The 25059-nt window shown below is 40.0% G+C and overlaps 1 protein-coding gene across 1 annotated transcript in view; it reads right to left on the minus strand.

Annotated features, from left to right (window-relative positions):
- NID2 (nidogen 2 (osteonidogen)) overlaps nucleotides 1-25059 on the minus strand; it is a 118277-nt gene that overhangs the window by 87144 nt on the left and 6074 nt on the right. Inside the window, exon 3 of the mRNA XM_006872369.1 lies at nucleotides 7124-7356. Coding sequence (XP_006872431.1) covers nucleotides 7124-7356 — 233 coding nt within the window. The remainder of the gene's footprint in view (nucleotides 1-7123; nucleotides 7357-25059) is intronic.

A 25059-nucleotide genomic window follows, 5' to 3' on the forward strand; every position in this document is an offset into this window, starting at 1 on the left:
ATGAAAAGGTTTTCAGGTGAGCTCAAACCTAGCAACAATTATGAGGGTGGCACAGAGCCAGGTAGTATTTTGTTCTCTTGTACATTGGGTCACTATGAGTTGGAACTGATTCGACAACATTTAACACTAACAGTATAACCAGAGAAACTGAAATGAAAACGTGAACATTCTGTAACTATCAGACTGGCAAATAATAAAAGGGATAAAATTTGGTAGGGAACAGACACTATCAACTGTAGCTCTATATGAATGGTGAGAAGAGACATTGGTGAGCATTTCTGAAGGGCAATTTGTTAAAATGCATTAAAATGTTAAATATATCTGCATCTGTATCTACATATGCAACTATCTTGTTTCACTCAATAATTCTACTTTCAGGGATTTATTTTTATGAGAAATGAAATAAGAGCAATATGCATGATTATAGTCTTTCCTGAAACATGACTTATAACTGGAAAAATCAGAATGCTTAAAGGTTTATAAAATATCCATCATTAAGTTTTCTACTTAATACAGAATGTATATTTTGCAGATGATAGCATAGCTACCTGATTGAAGAAGACGCAACAATAAAGGGTTAAATAACAAAATGCCCATGTAAGGAAAAGCAACATTTAAAAAATTTATTACATATACCTGAAAACTCAGGAAGACTTGTTAACATGGGTTATCACTTGAAGTAGTGATCATATATAATTTTCACTTTCATACCACATTGTTCTGTGTTGTTTTATCTTACTCTATATACTAAGCATGAAGTACACTTAACAAAAGTCTATTCATCAGTCATTTGGCCCTATATATTATTTTAAAGGAGCTCTGGTAGCGTAGTGGTTATGAATTGGGCTGCAAACAGCAAGGTCAGCAATTTGAGACTACCAGCTGTTCTGCGGGAGAAAGATGAGGCATTCTACTCCTGTAAAGATTTATAGCCTTGGAAACCCTATACAGGGTCGCTATGAGTCGGAACTGACTCCACGGCACACAGCCAGAGCCATACTATTTTACTCTCATCAAGCTTTTCAGAGACTTCTGGAGGCATCAAAGTCTCTGAATAGCTTGATAAGAGTAGATTTAAAAAATGGTGGCAATGTATGGAGAGGGTGAAAGGAAGAAGTGTGTGTGTATTTGATTGTTTTTAGGGTCCTTCATGGCTACTATTAGGAAATACAACTGCTTTTCCCCTTGGTACCTACTGCCTCCTATATTTTTGGTAGATATTAGAACTTATTCTGTTGGAGTTTTGGGGTGGCACTGTGGATTAATGAGCTGGTCTGCAAAGTCCATTCGAACCATAAGGTCAGTAGTTGAAGCTCACCAGCTACTCCTTGGAAACCCTATACAGTGTCGCTATGAGTCAGAACCAACTCCACAGCACTTAACAACAATTCTATTGTTGTTGTTATTAAGGGCCATCGAGTCAACCTTATATGGGGTTTCCAAGAAGCAGCTGGTAGTTTGAACCACTAACTTTGTGGTTCAAACTGACCTTGCGCTCCTAGCGCTTTATCCTACAGTGACACACCGGGACTCTTAGTGCTCTGTAATTGATGATCTATTTGTCTGCTTGAGGTCTCCAGAGTAGAAGAAGGCAGTAGTACCAAAGGAGAGTAAGCAAGGAGCTAAAGGAGCTCTGGTAGCATAGTGGTTATGAGTTGGGCTGCTAATCTTACAGTTCTGCAGGAGAAACATGAGGCTTTCTGCTCCCGTAAAGATTTACAGCCTCAGAAACCATATAAAGGGTCGCTATGAGTTGGAACTGACTCCACGGCACACTACCCCCAACCACCAAGTTTGCTCTAGTCTTTAGACTGAAAGGTAGTCTAGACGGAGACCTAAAGATTCCCAATGTGGATTATAAGAATGGTAATGGAGACAAGGATTTAGCACAGTTTCTCTCTAAAAGTAAAAGTTAAATAGGCCCAACTTGTGCTTGAATTTTGGCCGTGCCACTTTAATAATTTTCAGATTATAAGCAATTTACTTAATTTCTGCAGGACAGCTAATTATTTATTATGATCCTTCTAGTCTCCATTTTGGAGTCCTGGTGTGGCACTCTTGGTTAATGTGCTGGACTGCAAAGCCAGTTTGAACTGCAAGGTTGGCGGTTCAAGCTTGCCAGTCACTCCCCGGCAACCCTAGATAGGGTCGCCATGGGTTGAAACTGACTTAATGGTACTTAACAACAGTCTCCACTGTTGTGATATATTGTAAACATTAACTTTTATGCCTGTGAGGAGTCCTGTAGGTTAATACACTGGACTGCAAAGTCTGTTTGAACCGCAAAGTCAGCTGCTTGAGCTCACCAGCTGTTCCTTGGAAACCCTATACAGGGTCACTATGAGTTGGAACCAACTCAATGGCACTTTACAACAACAACAACAATGCCTCTGAGTCTTGGTATGGAGTTGAAGGATAATGCACTGGACCTCAAAGTCAGCTGTTCAAATTCACCAGCTGCTCCTCAGAAATCCCATAAGGTTATTATGAGTTGCAAAGGACTCCAAGGCACTTAACAACAACAACAAATGCCTGTGCTTGTTGTTTTTGTTAGGCACCATCAAGTGAGTTCCAACTCATAGCAACCATATACACAACAGAAGGAAACACTGCCCAGTCCTGTGTCAGCCTCAAAATCATTTTTTAAACTTGCGCCCATTGCTGCTTCCGCTTGGCCAATACATCTTTTTTTTTTTTGGCTGGCCCTCCACTTTATCAAGCATGATACACTGCTCTATGGACTGGTCCCTCCTGATAATACATCAGAAGTATGAGAGATGAAGTCTGGCCATCCTAGCTTCTAAGGAACTTTCTAGCTGTGCTTCTTCCAACACAGATTTGTGTGTTTTTCTAGCATCCATGATGCTTTCAGTATTCTTTCTCCAGCACAATAACTTAAATTCATCTCTAGTCTTCCTTATTCATTGCCCAACTTTCACATGCATATGAGGCAATTAAAAATACCACGGCTTTGGTCAGCCATACCTTGGCATATTTGCTCTTGAACACTTTAGAGAGGTCTTGTGTGGCAGATTTGCCTAATGAAATATGTAATTTGATTTCTTGACTGCTTTTTCCATGAGTGTTGATTGTGGATTCAAGCAAAATGAAGTCTTTGTCAACTTCAAGCTTTTCTCCATTTATCATGATGTTATTTATTTGTCCAATGGTAAGGATTTTTGTTTTCTTTACACTGAGGTACAACTCATACTGAAGGCTGTGATCTTTGATTTTCATCAGTATTTTAAGTCCTCTTTACTTTCAGCAAGCAGGGTTGTATCATTTGCATATTGTTGTTTGTTGTTGTTAAATGCCACTGAGTCAGTTCCATCCCATAGCAATCCTTCCGAGGAGCGGCTATTGAGCTTGAACTGCCCACCTTACAGGTCACACAGACCTTGCAATCCAGCACATTAACCCACAGCACCACACTAGGACTCCAGGTTGCTAATGAGTCTTCCTCCAATCCTGATAATACATTCTTCTTCATATAATCTAGATTCTTGGATTATCTGCTTAACATACAGATTGAAAAACTATGGTGAAAGAATATAGCCCTAGCATACACCTTTCCTGATTTTAAACCATGTGGTATCCCCTTGTTCTGTTCAAATGTCTGCATCTTGGTTTATGTGCAGGTTCCTCATGAGCATGATTAAGTGTTCCAGAATACTCATTCTCAGCACTTGCCCATAGCTTGCCATGATCGACACAGACAAAAGCCTTTGCATAGTCAGTAATCACAGGTAAACATCTTCCTGGTATTCTCTGTTTTCAACCAAGATCCATAAGATATCAACAATGACATTCCTCGTTCCATGTCCTCATCTGGATTATGCTTGAACCTCTGGCAGTTCCCTGTCAATGTAATGTTGTAGCCATACTTACCTCAACCAATATTTTACTTGCATGTCTTATTAAAGATACCATCTGATGATTTCCACATTCAGTGGGTCACCTCTTTGGAATGGGCACAAATATGGATCTCTTCCAGGCAGTTGACCAGGTAGCTGTCTTCCAAATTTCGTGGCTTAGATGAGTGAGTGCTTCAAGCGCTGCATCAGTTTGTTTAAAGATTTCAATTTGTATTCTATCAATTCCTATGGCCTGGTCTTTGCCAATGCCTTCAGTGCATTTTGGAGTTCTTTCTTCAGGACCATTGGCTCTTGATCATATGTTATCTCTTGAAATGGTTGAACACTAACCATTCTTTTTAGTACAGTAACTGTGTATTCCTTACATCTGCTTTGGATGCTTTCTGTATCATTCAATATTTTGCCCACAAAATCCTTCAATATTGTGAGTCAAGGCTTCAAGTTTTTATTCAGTTCTTTCAGCTTGAGAAATGCTGAACATGCTTTTCCCTTTTGGTTTTCTAACTCCAGATCTTTGCACATTTCATTATTATACTTGAGTTTGTCTTCTCAAGCTGTCCTTTGCAATTTCTGTTTAGCTCATTACTTCCTCATTTCTTCCATTTGCTTTAGCATCTCTGTGCTGGAGTCCTGGTTGGTCCTGCTGGTTAATACACTGGACTACAACGTTGGCGAACCACAAGGTCAGCGATTCAAGTTCACCAGCCGCTCCTAGGAGACCCTATACAGAGTTGCTATGGGTTGGAACCAACTCAACGGCACTTAACAACAACAACAATGCTGGAGAGCAAGTTTCAGAGTCTCTTCTGACACCCATTTTGGTAATTTCTTTTTTTCCTGTCTTTACAACTACTGATCCTTCCTCTTTGTTTCCAACCTTTGCATTCCAATCACCAGTAATCATCAATACATACTGATTGCATGTTTGATGAATATTAGACTGAAGAAGTTGGTAGAATTCTTCAATTTCCTCATCACTGGCTTTAGTGATGCTGGTGAGTAAATTTGAATAATAATGGTATTAACTAGTCTGTGTTGTAGGTGTATGGATATTATTCTATTACAATCAGCCCTTATACTCGAGATGGTGGTAGTGGTTATGTGCTGTGGAGTCAGTTTCCACTCAAAACAACCCTGTATAGAGTTTCCAAGGTTGTAAATCTTTATGGGAGCCAGAGCAGAAAGCCTCTCTTTCTCCCGCAGAATGGCTGATGGTTTTGAAATGCTGACCTTGAGGTTATTAGCAGCCCAACTCATAATCACTACACTACCAGAGCTCGTTATACTCAAAATAGATCTTGAAATGTACTTTTTTGATGATGACTATGATGCCATTCCCCTTTAATTTGGCATTCCTGGCATAGTAAGCCATATGATTGTCAGATTCAAAATGGCCAATTCTAGTCCATTTCATCTCACGAATGCCTGGGATATTGATGTTCATGTTTTCCATTTCATTTTTTATAACTTCCAATTTTCCTAGATTCATACTTCATGCATCCCATTTTCCGGTTAAGGAAGGGAGGAGTGGTGATTAATATCAAGGGTTATGGAGTGGTGTAACATGTCGGAAAAGATGAACAGTTGGGATATCTTTAGCCTCCAATCATAGGGACCTGCCTTGTGCTGATCTTCCTAAAAGAAATTATTCATGCAACATCCCTAAGCTCATTTGTAAAATAGAGAAAATAGTAGTTACTTACGCTCGTAGAACTCTTGTGAGATTTGATTAAGTGTTAAGCACAATGTCTGGCAAATAGTAAGCTCTCAATAAACATCAGTTCTGAGTACTTGGATCTGGATGAAGCACCCCACTCTCTGGTAGCCAAGCAGAGCAGAGCAATGATATGCAAATGAAAACGTGTTCAGGAATGACTTAATGAGAAGTAATTAAGGGAGGCAAGGAAGTAATCAATGTGTTATCTGGCTTTGGGACCAGTAATCAAGAAAAGTATAAAAACAAACCATAAAGGAAAAAACCTTGAAATCAACAAATATCACTTCAGGCTAACCTAGGTACTGGCACTATTTGACCTGACTAAAAGGGAAAAGGTTTGCTGGGACCTAGAGGAGTAAGCCATTGATGAACTGAGGAACATCTTCAATTCTGATTACCCCTGGAAAAACAGGATAAACTGTAGGATAACCATCATAGGAAAAGCACTTGACCTTGACCGCAAGGTTGGTTTGAACTGCAAGGTTGGAGGTTCAAACTCACAAGTTGCGCTTTGGAAACCTTTTACAGGTTCACTATGAGTCAGAATCGACTTAACAGCACTTAACAACAACAATCAGTATACTGTCAGGTAATGAAGTCACAGAAAAATTCTGAGGCTTTTAAAAATAGACCAATCTGCTTGTAGTTTAAAAAAATTATTTGGTTTTTCTTTCCCAAATTACATTACTTCTAATTTCAGTTTTTTTATAAGGAGCTCTATCGTTACAGCCTCGGAAACCCTGTTCAGGGTCGCTATGGGTCGAAACCGACTCGACGGCACTTAACAACAACAACAACAATTTCAGTTTTAACATGTACCTGACCAAAAGGTTAAATCAAAGTGTAATTCTCCTGTGAAATGACAGTGTGAAAAAACTCAATCTGGACAGTTACATGACTGGATGTTTTATGTGATTCTAAGAACAATGTTTGTCATAGAGTGCGCCTCAGTGGTTTTGTAAAAATACACATACACGTACACTGTTCCATTTTTTATATCTATACTACAATGTCATTGTTGTTGTTAAGTGCCATCGAGTAGATTCTGACTTTTAGCAAGTCTATATAGGATTTCCAAGGAGTGGCTGGTGGGTTTGGACCACTGACCTTGAGGTTTGCAATCCAGTGTTTATCCTACAGCACTACACCATTACCCCATGTTGTTGTTGTTAAGTGCCGTCGAGTCGGTTCTGACCCATAGCGACCCTGTACAGGGTTTCCGAGGGTGTAAATCCTTACGGGAGTAGAAAGCCTCATCTTTCTCCCGCGGAGCGGCTGGTAGTTTCGAACCGCTGACCTTAAGGTTCGCAGCCCGATTCGTAACCACTACGCTACCAGAGCTCCTTAGAACAGGTAAAATAAAAATTTTGGTGACTCTGATCTTCCAAGAGTCTAATTTCTGGTTTTGACTGGAAACCTTGGTTAGAAGCTACCAAGATATAATTTGATGATTTTGTGGTCACTCAAGTTTGAGCAGCTTTTAAAGGTCCTGATATTCCGACAGGAAAGGTTTAAGCTCTATGTTACTTACTGGTAGAGATTTTTTATAGACTGTTCAGTGCTGGTCAAACTGAAATATGGTCCTTCTCTCTTCAGCTCCCCAGCCTCCCCTCGGCAGAAGCCCACTCGGGCTGGAAGTTCGAGTTGAACGTTGTAAGACTCTTTGGGGCGAGTTCCAAAGAACTGCAGGCCATTAACAGGATAAAGAAAGAGGGCGTAGCTATCAGACTCATCAGATGCCAAAACTGCCTGGAAAGTGTTGAGCTGAAAAACAAAACAAAAAGAAAGAACACAAACTAGAAACACAAACAAACAAAATGGAGCGCACAAAAAGCATAATAAAAAATAGAAAGGATTTTCTCCCTTCTCAGGCACGCATCGTAGTTCTCCAAATTGTTTTAATATAAATAACTATATTTTTAACATTCCCTCTTCTGTTACAAATGTAATTTTATTAGTTGTATTACTCGTCATTACATTCATCTTTAATCAATCTATGTTGTTGTTGTTAAGTGCCGGTGAGTCAATTCCGACCCATAGCAACCCTGTATGGGGTTTCTGAGGAGCAGCTGGTGAGCTTAAACCACTGACCTTGCAGTTCAAACGGCATTACAGTCTGGTGCATTAACCCACAGCACCACACTATAGTAATAGTTAAAACATGCATAGATAAAACAGGTTAAAAATTAAAATATTGACGGAAGGGAGAGTAACTCACTGGCTAGAAGGTAGACACATATTAACCCAGGTAATGGGGAGGGCAATGTACAAAAAGTGGGAGGTAAGCAGAAGAATGATGAAGACAGGCAATGACACAGGGAGGTATACAAAGGCTAAAGGGGACAGATGTAAATAGTGTTATACATACAACCCTGAAACAGTGCTCTGCAGGTACACACCTAGACAGAAACCCAGGCTGAATGGGTATGGGAGGAAGAGTGGGAGTATACTCACAAGTATATAAGAGTTTGAAAGAGGCTATTTGTACATGGATATTTCACTTTCTTGCAAACACAACTATGAATGTGGTGGAGCATACAATAGGCAAAATGATGAAATTTGTTAGACATTATCTAGCTTCTTAAGGCAATGAGTTGCTGGACTTGGGTGCTCAGGACCATAATTTCATGGGACACTATGGTCAATAGGCATAACATAGTCCACAAAGACAATGTGTTACCTCCTACTTTGGTGAGTAGTAACTGGGATCTTAAAAGCTCATAAGCAACTATTGGTCTCCATGTGTGAAAGAAAGAAGAGTGATGAGAATTGAAGATACTTGGAATTAATTAGCCCAATGGATTAATGGAACACATGAACATCAATCTCCATGTCTGAGACCAAAAGAACTAGTTAGTACTCAGATACCACTACCAACTGCTCTGAAAGGGACTACATTAGAAGATACCAGATAGAGTGAGAGAAAATGTGGAACAAAACTCAAAAGAGACTGAATGAACCTGATACTATAGCCCTTGACCACCCTTCAGGTCTGGAAATGAACTCATTCTTGTGAACCAATTTCTAGTCAAGCAGAACACAGATATAGAAGGTGCAACGACGCTAGTAAGGGATGCTCAGTCATTCAAGATCAAAATGGCAATATTTGCCTAAGAGCAAAGTTGAAAAGAAATGGGAAGGTGGGTTGCATGGTAATAAGACACAGAAAGGGATGAAGCAAAGTGCATGATTTGTTGAATGTAAAACTGATGATCTTGTCTGGAAACCTTCATTCAATTTACAATAGAACATTTAAAACATTAAAATATTTGTACCACCATTAAAAACAATATGGTGGTTCCTCAAAAAGTTAAACATAGAATTACAGTAACCTAACAATTCTACTTGTAAGAATATATCCAAGATACTTGAAGACAGAGTTTCAAAGAAATACTTGTATATCAATATTCATTGCAGCATTATTCACAATAGCCAAAAAATAAAGACCCAAGTGTCCATCAACAGATGAATTGTGTAAAAAATGGTGCAGAGGCCATATCTAACTTCCCATGGCTTTACAAGGTGATGGAGAATCATACTCAAAAGCAGCCCAAGACAGATTCCTATGAAGCACAAGTCAGACATGTCTATACCTTACAACCATCTTTACCCTATTTTGACACCAACCGTCCCTCCCACAGAACTCTCCCCTACACATATGGGTTCAATAATCCATTGCAATGGCAACATAGAACTCATGGACATTACTTATGATTATAGGTTTATAAGTGAACAGAGTGCAATTCAGTATCAAAAACAACTCAGAATGCAACAGTTTTTCAATCAAAAAGGCCTCTTTTCTGCTGGACTGCAGGCATGCCTTATTCTTGTCTTCAGCCTCTCAACCATGTGGAACCTTGGCCTCTGACCTGCTTAGGCAAGTATTACAAAGCTCCTTAAGCTGGTCTGTAAATGCTCAAAGGGCACATTCTGCAAGCCTGCCTCATGCCCACAGGCACTCAGCTTTACTTGGTCTTGGGCTTAGCACACATGTGTGTCCTTATCAGTTAATTTGTTGAAAAAGGTTTTGCAATTAACAAGTTGTTGGTCTTGCAAAATTCTATCATGTGATCTACAGTATCATTTCTATCACTAAGGCCATATTTTTAACTACTGACCTTTCCTATTGGCTTCTACCTGTTGCATTATAATCACCAATAATTATCAATAAAGCTTGATTGCATGTTTGATCAATTTCAGACTGGCTTTAGTGATTGGTGCATAAATTTGAATAATAGTGGTATTAACAGGGTAGCCTTCCTTGCAGGCCTATGGATATCATCCTATCACAGACAGCATTGCACTTCAAGATACATCAGTGAATGCAATGCAATTTCTCTTCAATTTGTTATACCCAGCATAGTAAAGCATACGATTGATCAATTCACAATGGCCAATATTTGTGTTTCAGATCATGAATGCCTAGGATATCGATCTTCATGTGTTCCATTTCATTTTTGATGATTTCTAATATTCCTAGATACATACTTTGTCCATTCTACATTCCAATTATTAATGGATGTTTGCAGCTGTTTCTTCTCATTTTGAGTTGTGCCCCATCAGCAAATGAAGGTCCCAAAAGTCTTGCTCCATCTACATCATTAAGGTCAATTCTACTTTGAGGAGGCAATTCCTTCCCCTATCATATTTTGAGTGCCTTCCAACATCATCTGCACTGTATCAGACAATGTTTTACTATTGCTCTAAAGGTTTTCAATGGCTAGTCATTCAGTAGTGCTCTGCCTCACCTTCCTCCTAGTCTGGAAGCTCCACTGAAACCTGTCTCCCATTGCTGACCCTGCTGGTATTTAAAGTATTGGTGGCATAGCTTCCAGCATCACAGCAACACACTAGCCACCACAGCTCGACAGAGGAGTGGTGGCTGAAATGGTTATGAAGTGTTCGTTGTGGTAGTGGTGATGTGCCCTGGAGTTGGTTCCGACTCATAGCGACCCTGTACAGGGTTTCCAAGGCTGTAAATCTTTACGGGAGCAGAAATCCTTCTCTTTCTCCCACTGAACAGCTGGCAGTTTCAAACAGCCGACCTTAAGGTTCATAGCCCAATCCGTCACCACTATGCACATTCTATTTGTAGTGATACCCAACTTTCAGAAATGGATTCTGGTGATGGTAGCACAATACAGTGATTGTAGTTAATGTCACTGAATTGCACATATAAAAATGGCTAAAAGAGCAAGCTTTTTGTTATAACCACAATAAAATTTAAATGTATATACGGAGTACAGTGGCACCATAGGGTTAACACTGGATTGCTAACCATAAGGTTGGTGGTTTAAGTCCACCAGCAGCTTAGTTGGAGAAAGATGAGGCTTTCTGCTCCTGTAAAGATTTACAGCCTTGCTATGGGTTGGAATCGACTGAACGGTACTTAACAACAAGCATGTACATATATATATATATATAGGTAAGTGCCATTGAGTCGGTCCTAACTCACAGCAAGGCTATAAATCTTTACAGGAGCAGAAAGCCTCATCTTTCTGCTTCCCTCAAACTCACTCTCTCTTAATTCTAGACTTAGTATTGTCCCTGCTGAGATTTTTCAGAGTTAATAAAAATGAAACAGAGCTGCCTCAAAAAAAAAAAAAAAAAAAAAAATCAGAACACTATCGAAAAGGTTGCCTATTTTATTGTTGTTGTTAAGTGCTGTTGAGTCAGTTCCAACTCATAGGGACCCTGTATAAGGTTTCCAAGGAGCTGCTGGTGAGCTGCTGGTGAACTTCACTGACCTTGAAGTTCAAACCGACTTTTCAGTCCAGCGCATTAACTCACAGCACCACATCCGGATTATATATAGTGGTTTCAAACTTTTCTCTACCAAACCTCTTTGACCTGTTAACAAGTACCAACTTATTTAATTTGGGCAGTCACTCCCCTAGTCCACTGCTTTAGGCATTTAGCTTTTGTCTGAACAATTCATTCATCCAACCATCCATCTATTTACTGAATGCTCATTATGATCTTTGGTAGCGTAGTAGTTACGAGTCAGACTGCTAACCTCAAGGTCAGCAGTTCAAAACTACCAGTGGTTCCACAGGAGAAAGATGAGGCTTTCTGCTCCATAAAGATTTACAGCCTCAGAAACTCTACAGGGGTGCTGTGAGTCGGAACCAACTCTATAGCACATAACCACCACCATCACCGTTATGGGCAGGCATGCTGTTACATACTGATCAAAAGGCCCTTTTATGACTCTCACCGTCTCACTTTTTTAATCTATCTTCTATTTCCCACCAGCACTATAAGTAACCTACCATCATTTCACAAATTAGGAAACAGACATACGGACTAACAGATCTAGCTAAGGTCAGATATCTGGTAGGCCAACTCCAGTAAACCCTCAAATTCTGCTTTTCTGAGGTGCTCTGTGATTCCCTGCTGAATTACTTCTTATTTTTCTGACCATTTATAATATCCTTGGTGGTTGGTGGTGGTTATGTGCCATGGAGTCAGTTCCGACTCATAGCGACCCTGTACAGGATTTTCCAAGGCTGTAAATCTTTATGGGAGCAACCTTAGGTGTTTCTAATTCAGATTCACTCCATTTTGTCTTATACCATATTAGCTGTTTACATGTTTGTAAATTCTATTCATTTATTCATATGTACATAAATTCCAACAGCCAAGGTTATGTTTCAAGCTGGAGAGAAAAAGGAGCAAAAGACAGGGAGATGTTAACTAGGGGAGTCTCATGGTTTAGGAAACAAACAACCATGGAAGGAATTAGAAGTGGTATTGGCAAGGTGGTAGAGGCCACAGCGGAGGGTGTGTGCCCAAGACCTCGGGACTGGGGGTGGAGAGGCGTCACAGAGTTGGCTTGTGAGTGTTAATAAACACTACAGGAGCCAGAACAGACCAGCAAAGAGAAACCAGGAGCTTGAATTATCCATAAACTCAATAGTTTAGTTCAATTTACTCTCATATTTTCAACAAAACACTTTCTACCTTTACCCATATCTAACTATATATATTTTTCTCTTATTGTTGTTAAATGCCGTTCAATCAGTTCAGACTCATAGCCATCCTATATAGGATTTCTGAGAAGCGCATGGTGGATTTGAACTATCAATCTTGTGGTTACCGGTCCAGTGCTGATCCTACAGCACCACACTAGGACTCCTATGGTGGTGGTTGTTGGCCACCAAGTCAGTTCCAACTCACAGCAACTCAGTATAGGATTTCTAGAGAGCAGCTGGTGAGTTTGAACAGTCAACCTTGTGGTTCTAACCAACCCTGTGGTCCAGTGCTTATCCTACAGCGCCACAACAGAACTCCTAGGACTTGTATGTTGTTAAGTGCCATCGAGTCACTTCTGACTCATAGTGACCCTCCCTGTACAGAGTTTCTAAGGAGCAGCCGGTGGGTTTGGAAAACATCTTAAAGTGATGTTATATTTAGGCATATGATAACACCTCCTTCTTCATAGTCCACTTCATTAAAATTTAGTAGGGAACCAAAGAAGTATTTTTAAAAAATACTATTCACTTCATAAATAACAAAATATTATATAAGGAGTCCTGACTTGGCACTGTAGGATAAGCACTGGACTGCAAAGTTGATGGTTCAAACCTACCAGTTGCTCCTCGGAACCCCCATACAAGGTCATTGTGAGTTAGAACCAACTTGTCAGCACTTAACAGCAACAACAACAGAAACAGTATTTATTAATAAGTAGTATTACTTTCCCATCTTGGTAGACTACACAGAGAAGAGCATTCCATTACTGAATACAACAGCAAAGAAAAGGAATGTGCCCTTTATTTGGTTCTGTCCTGGGTGCTTCCCTATACGTTGCTCAAGCTCTTCAAAATTTTTTAAAATGTTCTTTTCAGTGTTCAATTTCAAAGAATAATTTTGAGATGTTCCTTATTTAACATGCTTTTCAAGAAAAGAAAAATACTATATAACTTTTCTCTTAGTTCTCTAATATGGGGGGAAGCATCTTTCTTTTGCTTTTTTCCTTCTTAGATCCACAAAGTAATAGCCAGGGAGCCTACTATATTTGTTATTGTTGTAGGTGTTGATTGTTTCATGAGCACAGCTTTGACTTTTGAAACCAAAAAGCAAAGAATGTGTCCAAGAATTTCTCAAAGTTAGGAAGCCATAACTTTTGCCAAATGTAAACCAAAGCTGTTCTGCATCATGTCTATACAAATTAGGTATGCTCATATCATCAACTGATGTTTAGTCAATAACTTCAGAATGTTGGTTTAGTTAGAATAACTAATGGTCAAATAGGGAAAGAAAGATACTTAAGGAGAAAAACTCATTTGAAAAAGCTAAGCTTTCAAAGCTCCTGACACTTATTCTTCCATAATAAAAGAGGGAAATCTTGGTTCTAAGTTTAGAGAAATTCTGTAAGATAATAAATTGTATAGATTGTGAAGGAGCTGGAAGGAAGGGAGAAAGTAAACAGAGCTCTGAAGGGGGTTAGTTTGGATATTTACTATAGAGTCTGGGTATTCAATACATTATTTTTTTCATTTAGTCAATCAACAAATTTATGTCAATTGAAATTTATCCAACATCTTTTATATGCCATATCTGAGATAATTATTTATATGCCATATCTGAGATAATTATAGGTGGCAAGTGTTTAATGTACTTATCTTTATTGAAACAGGCAAATGTCAGAGGATGAAAACAACTTCGTCTCAAATAGAATATATGATTCCAAACTACAATCCAGAGTTTAGCTTTTTCAAAAGGCACCCAGCTCACCAAATGATCCTTTCTAAAGTTCCCTCTCAGTTCTGTAAAATTCTACATCTTGTTGCTAAAGAGCCCACTTCATTAAGTACTGAAAGGCTCCTCTTCCAAAAGCACTCTTTGACTGGCTTCCAAACGGGAAAGGTCACTACATTCCTAGAGAGATACAAGCCTTTTCAAGAGCCCCACACACTCTGTCTCAGAAGGAAAACCCTCAGATGGGCTGCCAAACCCCACAAAGGGGTCACTGGTTCCTAACTCCCCCAGGATTACAGAGAGGCGAGAGGGCCTCCAGGGGAAGGGGAGCAAGAGGAGAATTAGGGCCAGTGGCTGCTGAGCCTCAAGGTTTCTGCCATCCTGTTATCAGAAAGAGAAAAGCCAGAACCCTCAGCAAGAAGGAATCCGATTCGCCCTCCCATCATCATCACCAATCAATGATGATCTGACATGAGGCAGAGCCAGGCTGATGGATACAAAATATGCCCTTCAATGAGTTTCTCACTTTTGTGACTGATTTCATTCATTTCAAACATCTAGCAGAAAATCAGAACACTTTTGGTGTACATCCAAAAAACAAAAACAGAGGGAATAGAGGCAGATACTGTTCAATGATGATGCATGGAGGGATTGCAATCACTGCAAGGAAATGAAATACGATAGGATGAATGTAAAATTGATGTTTCCATGTAAATTATCACTCAGGTCACAATAAACACTTAAAAAAAAAAGACTACTGGAAAACCTTGAATCATTTCAAAATTTGTTTTGTACCACCTGGTGATTGATGACTTTCATAAAGTTTTTCCTATGGAAAATTTCCTATGGAAATCATGCTTTAGAATATTAACGTTAATTTATTGGCTTAGGGAAAGAAAATCTGATAAAGTGAGTGTTGTTTTTGTCTTTCAGTCATTCTCTTATACATGGATTTCCTCCACCCTCTCTTAATCATTCATTGTTGTTGTTGTTGTTAAGTGCCATTGAGTCGGGTCCGACCCATAGCGACCCTGTACAGGGTTTCCGAGGGTGTAAATCTTTACGGGAGTAGAAAGCCTCATCTTTCTCCCGCGGAGCGACTGGTAGTTTCGAACCGCTGACCTTAAGGTTCGCAGCCCGATTCGTAACCACTACGCTACCAGAGTTCTAAACAAATGAACAAAATACAAAAAATTATGTCAAAAATGTACTTTATATCCATGTATGCAGGGTTGCTATGAGTTAGAACTTACTACATGGAACCTAGGAACAACACCCTGAATAATATAATTAATTTCTGTATATGAAGGTAAAATTTCTGCTTCCTTCAAACTCATTCTCTCTTAATTCTAGACTTAGTATTGTCCCTGCTGAGATATTTCAGAATTAATAAAAATGAAACAGAGTTGCTTCAAAAAAAAACACAGAACATTATCGAAAAGGTTGTCTATTTTGTTTTTGCTGTTAAGTGCTGTCGAGTCGGTTCCAACCAATAGCAATCCTGTATAGGGTTTCCAAGGAGCAGCTGGTGAGCTTGAACTTTCGACCTTATGGTTCAAACTGACTTTGCAATCCAGTACATTAACCCACAGTGTCACAACAAGACTCTGAGGCTGCCTATAGAGGCTGAAAAAAAACAATGAAAATGAAAACTAAGAAGTAGGATGACTCGTATTGTACTGGGCTTACAAAGTTCTCCTCCCTGTCTTCCTTAGGACCACAGGCTTTCTATAGCTGTGGGATCACTGAGTTCTAGCCTGATCTTACATTGCCTGTACAATGCTGTCACATATATAAATGACTTCATTCACTGCTGTTGTTGTTGCTGCTGTTAAGTGCTATTGAGTTGACTCTGACTCATAGCAACCCCTGTACAGGGTTTTCAAGGAGCAGCTAATGGGTTTGAACTGCCAACCTTTCTGGTTCCTAGACCAGTGCTGATTCTGTAGTGCCACACCAGGAGTCCACCTCATTCCAATTTTAACCTAAATCCTACACATCCTAAAAAATTCAAAGGCAAATGTTCAGTGTTAGCAAGTTCCTATTATATCCTTCCTGACACTTGTGGTAAGGTACCAACGAGTCAATTTCGACTGATAATGACACCATGTGACAGAGTAGAATTGTCCCATAAGATGTTCTAGGCTATAATCTTCACAAAACCAGGTAGCCAGATCTTTCTCTCACAAAACCACGGGGTGAGGTTTGAACTACCAATCTTTTGGTAGGGCGCCAAATACTTAACTGCTATACCACCAGGCTCCTTTCCTGACACCCTTTAGTAAAACTTCCACATTTCTTTCATCAATTTCCATATATGCCTCTTTTCTCTATGTATTCACACATCAAACACAGACTCAGGTTAAACTTTTTCAGGTAGATTATAGATTTCCTATCTTCTGGACTATAGCTCCAGAAGTCAAAAAGCTACAACAAAGTCCTGTTTTTACCTCTTAATAATCACACACAACAACAACAACAACAACCCCTGTGATGATGATTATCCTTTGCAGTAAGGAAACACTGACTCAGCCCCCGTATATTCCCTATACTACGCAGAGCTGTGTAACACAGTCCTCTACAATCTCCTTTGCTAAAACAATTTAAAACAAAACCCTACATTCCTCTCCCCTCCCCAGAAATACCACAGTTAAGAAAATAATACAACATTCATTCGTTTTATGTCTTCCATCAACATTTCTTTGACAATCAACACCCTGACTTCCTTGCTCTATGACATGCCTATGACAGTTCAAGGTATCTCAAATGAACACTACCTTTGACTTTATAAACATCACTTGTTTACATTTTTCACAGATGCAATTGCACCTAGACATTCCTGCAACATCAGGTGCAGCACTCTGTTACACCCACTATGAATATCCATGGAGACAAAGGGCAGTTGTAGAACTATAATTGTTTTATGTGGAAAAGATGCCATTCCTCTGATATAGTCAAGTTTCCAGTAAGGTTGCAACATAAGGTTAGTATGCCAAGGCATGGAAAACTCACACAGTCCTTCTAGCGCAACAGATTGCCTTTTGCCAAAATTCTGTCTCCAAAGAACTATTAAAATAAGAAGTCAAGTCCCAGGATTCTTTACAATATTTAAAAGACCCTTCAACGTGGATAATTGAAAAACCATCCTCCTTCCAACCGTAATATCCTTTCTAAATGAAAAAGTTCTAAAGCGAACTTAGTGTATGGCAATGTTGGAAGTATGATTTTAATTTGAAAAGTAAAAGAAAGCTGGAATCTCCAACCCCTGCCCCCTCCCACACAAAAAACTTGTAATGCAGAGTACTCATGCAAAAGTTCTACATTACAACATAATTCATAAAATAAAGAAACGACAGAACCAGAATCTGAATTTGGTCCCATCAGCCAAACTAGAGAAACAAAGATTGACTGAACATCTGTATCTTCTGGGTATAAGAAACTACATTGTTGCTGTTGTCATTAAGTGCTGTCAAGTCGGTTCTGACTCACAGCAACCCTGTATAGGGTTTCCAAGGAGCAGTTGTTGAGTTTGAACCACCAACCGTGTGGTTCAAACCAATCTCGCAGTCAAGTGTTTATTTCACGATGCCACACCAGGAACTACATCGTTGTTGTTGTTAGGTGCCATCAAGTTGGTTCCAACCCATAGCGACCTTGTATAAGGTTTGTGAGGAGCAGCTGGTGAGCCTGAATTGCAGACCTTGTAGGTTTTGCAGTCTAGCCCACTAACCCACAGTGCACACCAAGACTCCAGGAAATACATAAGATGTTGTTAAGTGCTGTCAAGTCAGTTCCAACCCATAGCGACTCTGTATAGGGTTTCTGAGGAGCAGCTGGTGAGCTTGAACTGTCAATGTTGTGGTTCAAACCGACCTTGCAGTCCAGCACATAAACCCATAGCACCACACCAGGACTCCATAGGAACTACATTAGACAATTTAAAATATCACTGCAGTTAATTCTAACAACTCAGCAGAGAAGGTATTGCTACTTCATTTTAAAGGTTAGGAAACTAAAATTGAGGCTAAGTCATTACTTCCAAAGTCACTGGGAAACTGGATAACCATTTCTTTTTTCAATACATTTTCATCTTTATTGTTATTATTTTTATAACCCCCTTGGGTGTGATGGCTAATGTTACATGTCAGCTTGCTTAGGGCATGATTATGTAAGCTTCCTCCATTTTGTGATCTGATGTAAGAGACGTTTCCTGGGGCGTGGTATGCATCCAATATATATGGATATTCAGGCAATTCTCTCTCCTGATCTTGTTTCCAACTCATTGACCTCTGGTTCTTGGGATGTGGGCCAACAGCCTGTCATTTCAACTGCCAATTTTGGGTTCCTCAGCCTCTACAACCATCTGAATCAGGAGAAGCCTCCAGCCTGATGTCTAACCCACAAAATTGCTTTCCCTCCACTAGAGAATCCAGCCTAAGACATGTGGTACCAAGAATTGTTCTAGAGGAACAAAATTGTAGGGATTCGTTTTCTGAATTGCTTCTCAAGTCTAGCTAGTCTTAAATGCTCTAATGATTCTATCTCCAGTAATAAAGAGGGTTCTGCTAGTCCATGGTGTAAATTAGCAATAAAAATATGCAAAATATCACCACCAGTGGATCAAATATTTGTGAGAGACAAGACTCTGGGTGATTACATAGTTGATGCTTTTCTATAATCTTATCATAATGAGAAGTATAAGGAGCTATTTGGTTGATTCTAATTTTACTTGACAAGATGCTAAAAGAAAGGGATGGGCTCAAAGCTTCAAAGTCACAAGTCAAGTGCCACATACAAGACCTGACAGTTGCTCCTTGTACCCTGAAAGTAAGTCTTATTTCTTGTAGTAACAGAGCTGATATTGCCAAAAACCAAACCAGAACCTTACCATAAGAGTGGTGAATTACCAACCTCAAATGGTGTCCGAAGTTAAATAATGTGAGGACATTTACTGGGAATAAATGGGATCCTGAAACTTGGGATGGGGACATATGGACTGATAATCAGGAAGCTGAGGATACTGAATGCCTAAATTCCAAAGAGTCTCTCCAGCCTTCTTACTTCCACCTGAAGAGATTAATCCATCTTTGTCTGCTAAGCCACTCTCCTCAGTAAAACCAGTATCCCTTCTACCCCCATCTGATGAGATTAACCCAGCATTGCCTAAAGAATCTTTGAGAAATAGACTGGGGTGGTATCTAAAGCAATGCCCAAGGTATTGCCTGGGGTATGACCTGAGGCAGATGTCTTACAGAAATGGATGAATGTCCCCAGGATCCACCCCACCACCCATTTTTGCTTCTGTACCTATAATTAGACTTACGTCCCAGCAAGCCCTAAAATGTGAAGTACAAAGTGTGAGGTACACTAAACTCCAAAAGAACTGCTTAGTTTTTCTAATATGTACAAACAGAAATCTGGAGAATATGTGCAGAAATGACAAGTAAGGGTGAGACAATAGTGCAAAGGACATAAAGTTGGATCATTCTTAGTTTATGATGTGGACTCACTAAGCATAGATTCTTTGACATTTCAGCTCAAAAGGTTAGGAAAAGATCTGTAAGTTTATTAGGTTAGCTCACTGAAGCATGGTTTGCAAAGTGGCATACACTAGGTCAAGTTGAGGTTCCAGACCTGCGTTGGTATACTGTAATAGAAGGTCCCCAAAGGTTTAGGAATACAGGTATGTTAGAGTGGATTTATCAGGTTGGATCATCCATTGAGTTCCCAGAGGACATGCCTTTTACCACAAAGATGAGGAACCAGTTTATGAAGGGGGCCCAGCATTTTTAAAGATCGCTATGATTGCTATTTTATGTAAGTGAAATTTGACCATAAGAACTGCCCTATCTGAATTAACACACCAAAACACATTGGAATGATAATATACCTGCACCATTCCAAATAAAGGTGACAGAATGGAATGCAGAAATCATCTAACAATTTCATTAATATCACATGGCAGTAAAATTTTGCTGAGGACATTTTAAAAATCATTGCAGCAGTACATCAATGGGAAGCTGCCAGAAATTTAAGCCAGATTCAGAAGAGGATGTGGAACTAGGGGTATCATTGCTGATACCAGATGGATCTCAGATGAAAGCAAAAAATACAAGATGTTTACTTGTTTTTTATTGACTACACAAAGGCTTTCAACTATGTAGATCATAACAAACTATGGAGAATATTGCAAAGAATGGGTATTCCAGAACACTTAACTATGCTCATGAGGAACCTGTACAAATAGCATAAGGAGAAACCGAATGGTGTGAAATCAGGAAAGGTGTGCACCAGAGTTGTACCTTTTAACCATAATTACTCAATTCGTATGTCAAGAAGCTCGATTTTATGAAGAAAAACGTGACAGAGGATTGGAGGAAGACCCCACAACAATCTACGATATGCAGATGACACAATCTTGCTTGCTGGAAGCAAAGACGACTTAAGATACTTGCTGAGAAAGATCGAAGACTACAACCTTCAATATGGAATACATCTCAATGTAAAGAAAATGAAAATCCTCACAACTGAACCAATAAATAACATCACAATATATGCAGAAAAGACTGAAGTTGTCAAAGATTTCATTTTGCTTGGAACAACAGTCAACACTCATGGAAGCATTAATCAAGGAATCAAAGGATATATCGCATTAGGGAAATCTGTTGCAACCAACCTCTTTAAAGTGTTCAAGAGCAAAGATGTCACTTTGAGGACTAAGGTGAGCCAGACCCAAGCCAAGGTATTTTCAATAACCTCATATGCATGTGAAAGTTGACCAATGAATAAGGAAGACCTTAATATAATCGATATATTTGAATTATGGTGTTGGCAAAGAATATTGCAAGTACCGTTGACTGCCAGAAGTACAAAAAGATTTGTGTTGGATGAAGTACAACCAGAATGTTCCTTAGAGGTGTGCATGGTGAGACTTCATCTCTTGTTCTATGGACACACTGTCAGGAAAGCTCAGTCCCTGGAGAAGGAAATTATATTTGGCAAAGTGGAGCATCAACAAAAAAGAGGAAGACTCAAACAAGATGGATTGACACAGTGGCCGTAACAATAAGCTCAATTATAACAACAATTGCAAAGATGGTGGGCGACCAGGTAGGGTTTTATTCTGTTGTGCATAGAGTCGCTATCAGTTGGAACCAACTCAATAGCACCTGAAAACAACAACAAACAAGTAGAAGAATTCTAGGTCAAGTGAACAGCAGTCCAACCTGAATCATCAGAATAGAGTCACAGATTTTCAGTCAGTTCCCAGACTTGAACCAGTTTACAGACCCATTCAATGAAGGGGAGTCTGGTTCCTCTGCAGGAAGAAACCCACGGCATAGCCAAATATTTATACTAGTAATCCTTCTCCCAGACTTCCCCAAAGTGATCTACAGATTTTATGAGAGTTTGTTCAGTAGATAAAAAGAAATAATTAGACTTTCTGGGATTACTGTGGCCCAGTTAGTGGACATATGAAGGTCAGGTTATAAATGGAGTTTTACCTCAGGTCCGTTTCACAGTTGGTCCCTGAATACGCCCTGGTTTTTCAGTTTCAGAATGCATAAGTGGACTAGACATACTTAACAACTGGCAGAACGGCCACAGTAAAACCCTGACATATGGAATAAGGACTACTATTGTAGGAAAAAGGAGCTCTGGTAGCATTGTGGATTGTGAGCTGGGCTGCTAGCTGCAAGGTCAGCAGTTCAAATCTACTAGTTGCTCTATGGGATAAAGATGAGATTTTCTGCCTCCATAAAGATTTAAAGTCTTAGAAACCCTGTATAGGGTCACTATGAGCTGAAACTGACTATAGGCATACAACCACTGCCACGACTGTAAGAAAATTCAAGTGAAAGCCATTAAAACTGCACCATCGATCAAAAGCAATATCACATTCCTGGAGTGACTGCAGGGATTAGTGTCACCATCAAGGACTTAAAATATGTAGGTGTGCCAATTCCCACCACATCCCCAGTCAACTTTCCTATTTGGTCCATGCAAAACACAGAAGAATCTTAGAACATGACAGCGGATTACTGTAAACTTAATCAGGTGGTAACTCCATTCACAGCTGATGTTTCCGTTGTGGTTTCATTGCTGGAGAAAATTACATCTCCGGTACCTTATATGCAGTTACTCATCTGCTCAATGCCTTTTCCTCAAGTCCAGTTTTCTAAGGAATATCAAAAGCAGATCGCTTTCTGGCTGGCAAGGACAGTATACACGTCCACTGTCCTACTTCAGGGGTATACCAACTCTCCACCCCTGGGTCATTAATTAGTCCTCAGGGACCTTGATCACATTTCCTTTTCATAGGACATTCACACTCGTTCATTACATTGATATTATGCTGATTGGACCTAGTAAGGAAGAATGTTCTGATTCTTACCTTATTGGTAAGACATTTGTGTATTGTTGTGTGTGGTCAAGTTGTTTCCCACTCACTGTGACTCTATATAGGGTTTTTGAGAGTGGCTGCTTACCCATCCTGGTACCACACCAGGACTCACATTTGTATTGTGTTGTTAAGTGCCGTTGAGTCAGAGCCGACCCATAGTGACCCTGTACAGGGTTTCCAAGGCTGTAAATCTTGACAGGAGCAGAAAGCCTCATCTTTCTCCCACGGAACAGCTGGTAGTTTTGAACTGCTTACTGTGAGGTTAGCAGCCCAACTGGTAACCACTATGCTACCAGAGCTGGGGGTGAGAAATTAATCCCCAAATAGTTCAGGTGTCTTTCACTTCAGTTAAATTTCTAGAGGCCCAATGTGTGGGGAGTGTACTTTCCTTTTAAAGGAAAGGACATGTGATAAATGACCCTTTCTATAACTAAAGTGGAGGAATAATGCCTGGTTGACATCTCTGGATTTTAGAGGCAGGAATTGTGGTATGGCTCTGTAGGATAAGCACTGGACTGTTAAAAGCAAGGTCAGTGGTTCAAACCCACTAGCTACTCCTTGGAAACATTACAGAGGGTCACTATGAGTCAGAACATGCTATGATGCTGTAGGACAAGCACTCATCTGAAAGGTCAGTTTGAACTGCAAGGTCGACGGTTCAAATCCCCCAGCTGCTCTGTGGAAACTCTATACAGGGTTGCTTTAAGTCAGAACTGACTTAATGACATTTAACAATAACAACAACATAGCCTTAATTTAGCGCAATGGTTCAATATGATAAACACTAGATTGTAAACCACAAGGTAAGTGGTTCGAGCCCACCAGCTGCTCCACAAGAAAAAGATAAGGCTTTCTGTTCCCGCAAAACTTTAAAAGCCTCAGAAACCCTACCCAGGGTCACTATGAGTTAGAATCGACTCTATGGCACATAAACAACAGCATAGCTTTCATCTAGAGTCCTGGTGTGGCGCTGTAGGATAAACATAGGAGGATAAGCAGTGGACTGCTAACCAAAAGGTATGTGGTCTCAACCCACCAGCTGCTGTTTGAGTACCCAGTGCATGGCCACTACGAGTCAGAACTGACTCCATGGCACTTAACAATATAGCTTACATTTGGATAATTATTCCAGCTTACTTATCAAGTGAGTCAGAAAGCTATTCGTTCAGAGTGGGGCCCAGAAAGAGAAAATTCCGCAACAGGTTCAGCCTGCCATGCAAGTAGTCTTGTCACATAGGCCACATGATCCAGCTGATCCATGGTACTTAGAAGGTCAAAAGTAGACAGAGATGCAGTTTGGAGTCTTTGGCGGACTCCTATTGGTGAATCACAGCGCAGACCCTTAGGATTTTGAAGAAAAGCCCTTCCATCCTCTGTAGCTAACTACTGTCCTTTTGAGAAACAGCTTTTGGCTTATTGCTGGGGCTTAGTAGAGACTGAATACTTAAGCAAGGGCCACAAAGTCACTATGTGGTCTCAGCTGCCCATCATGAATTGGGTGTTTATGACCTAAGAGTCATAAAGCTGGGCATGTACAACAGCACTTCATTGCTAAATGGAAGTAATATATGTGATATTGAGCTCCAGTAGGACCTGAAGGTACAACAATTAGGTTGCATGAGCAAGTGGCTTAAATGCCCATGGTCCCTATTTCTGTCACATTATCTTCCTTTTCCTAATTAGTATCTATGGCCTCATGGGCAATCCCATACAACCAGATAACTGAGGAAAAGAAAACTCACACCTCATTTACAGATGGCTTTTGAGGTGGGCAAGACATCACTGAGTTCCATTCTGCAACCTCCCTGAAGGAGAGTGATCAAAGCAAATCCTTCCAATGGACAGAACTTCAAGAAATGTACCAGACTGTTCTTTACTTATAAGGAGAAATGGCCAGATGTGTGACTGGATACTGAGTCATGAGTATACATGGTCAGTGGTTTGGCTGGATGGTCAGGGACATGAAAGGAACATGATTGGAAAAGTACTGACGAGAAAGTATGGAGAATAGGTATGTGGACAGATCTTTCTGACAGGGCCAAACAAATGAAGATATTCGTGTCTTAGGATAACACTCACTAAAGAGTGACATCAGCAAAGCAAGATTTTAACAAATGTATGTTCTGTGGAAATCTGTCATCCTCTTTCCCCAGGCACACCTGTCATTGTCCAATTGATTCATGAACAATGTTGCCATGGTGACGGGGATGGAGGTTATGCATGGGCTCAGCAACATGGGCTTCTACTCACCACGGTCAATTCAGCTACAGCCACTGCTGAGGTGCCCAGTCTGCAACAACAATTGGTCCATGTTCACAGAATTTACTAGTCTTACCAGGTACACCATAGTCCTGAAGCAG

This window comes from Chrysochloris asiatica, unplaced genomic scaffold (genome assembly GCF_000296735.1).
Source record: "Chrysochloris asiatica unplaced genomic scaffold, ChrAsi1.0 scaffold00194, whole genome shotgun sequence".
Taxonomy (NCBI): domain Eukaryota; kingdom Metazoa; phylum Chordata; class Mammalia; order Afrosoricida; family Chrysochloridae; genus Chrysochloris; species Chrysochloris asiatica.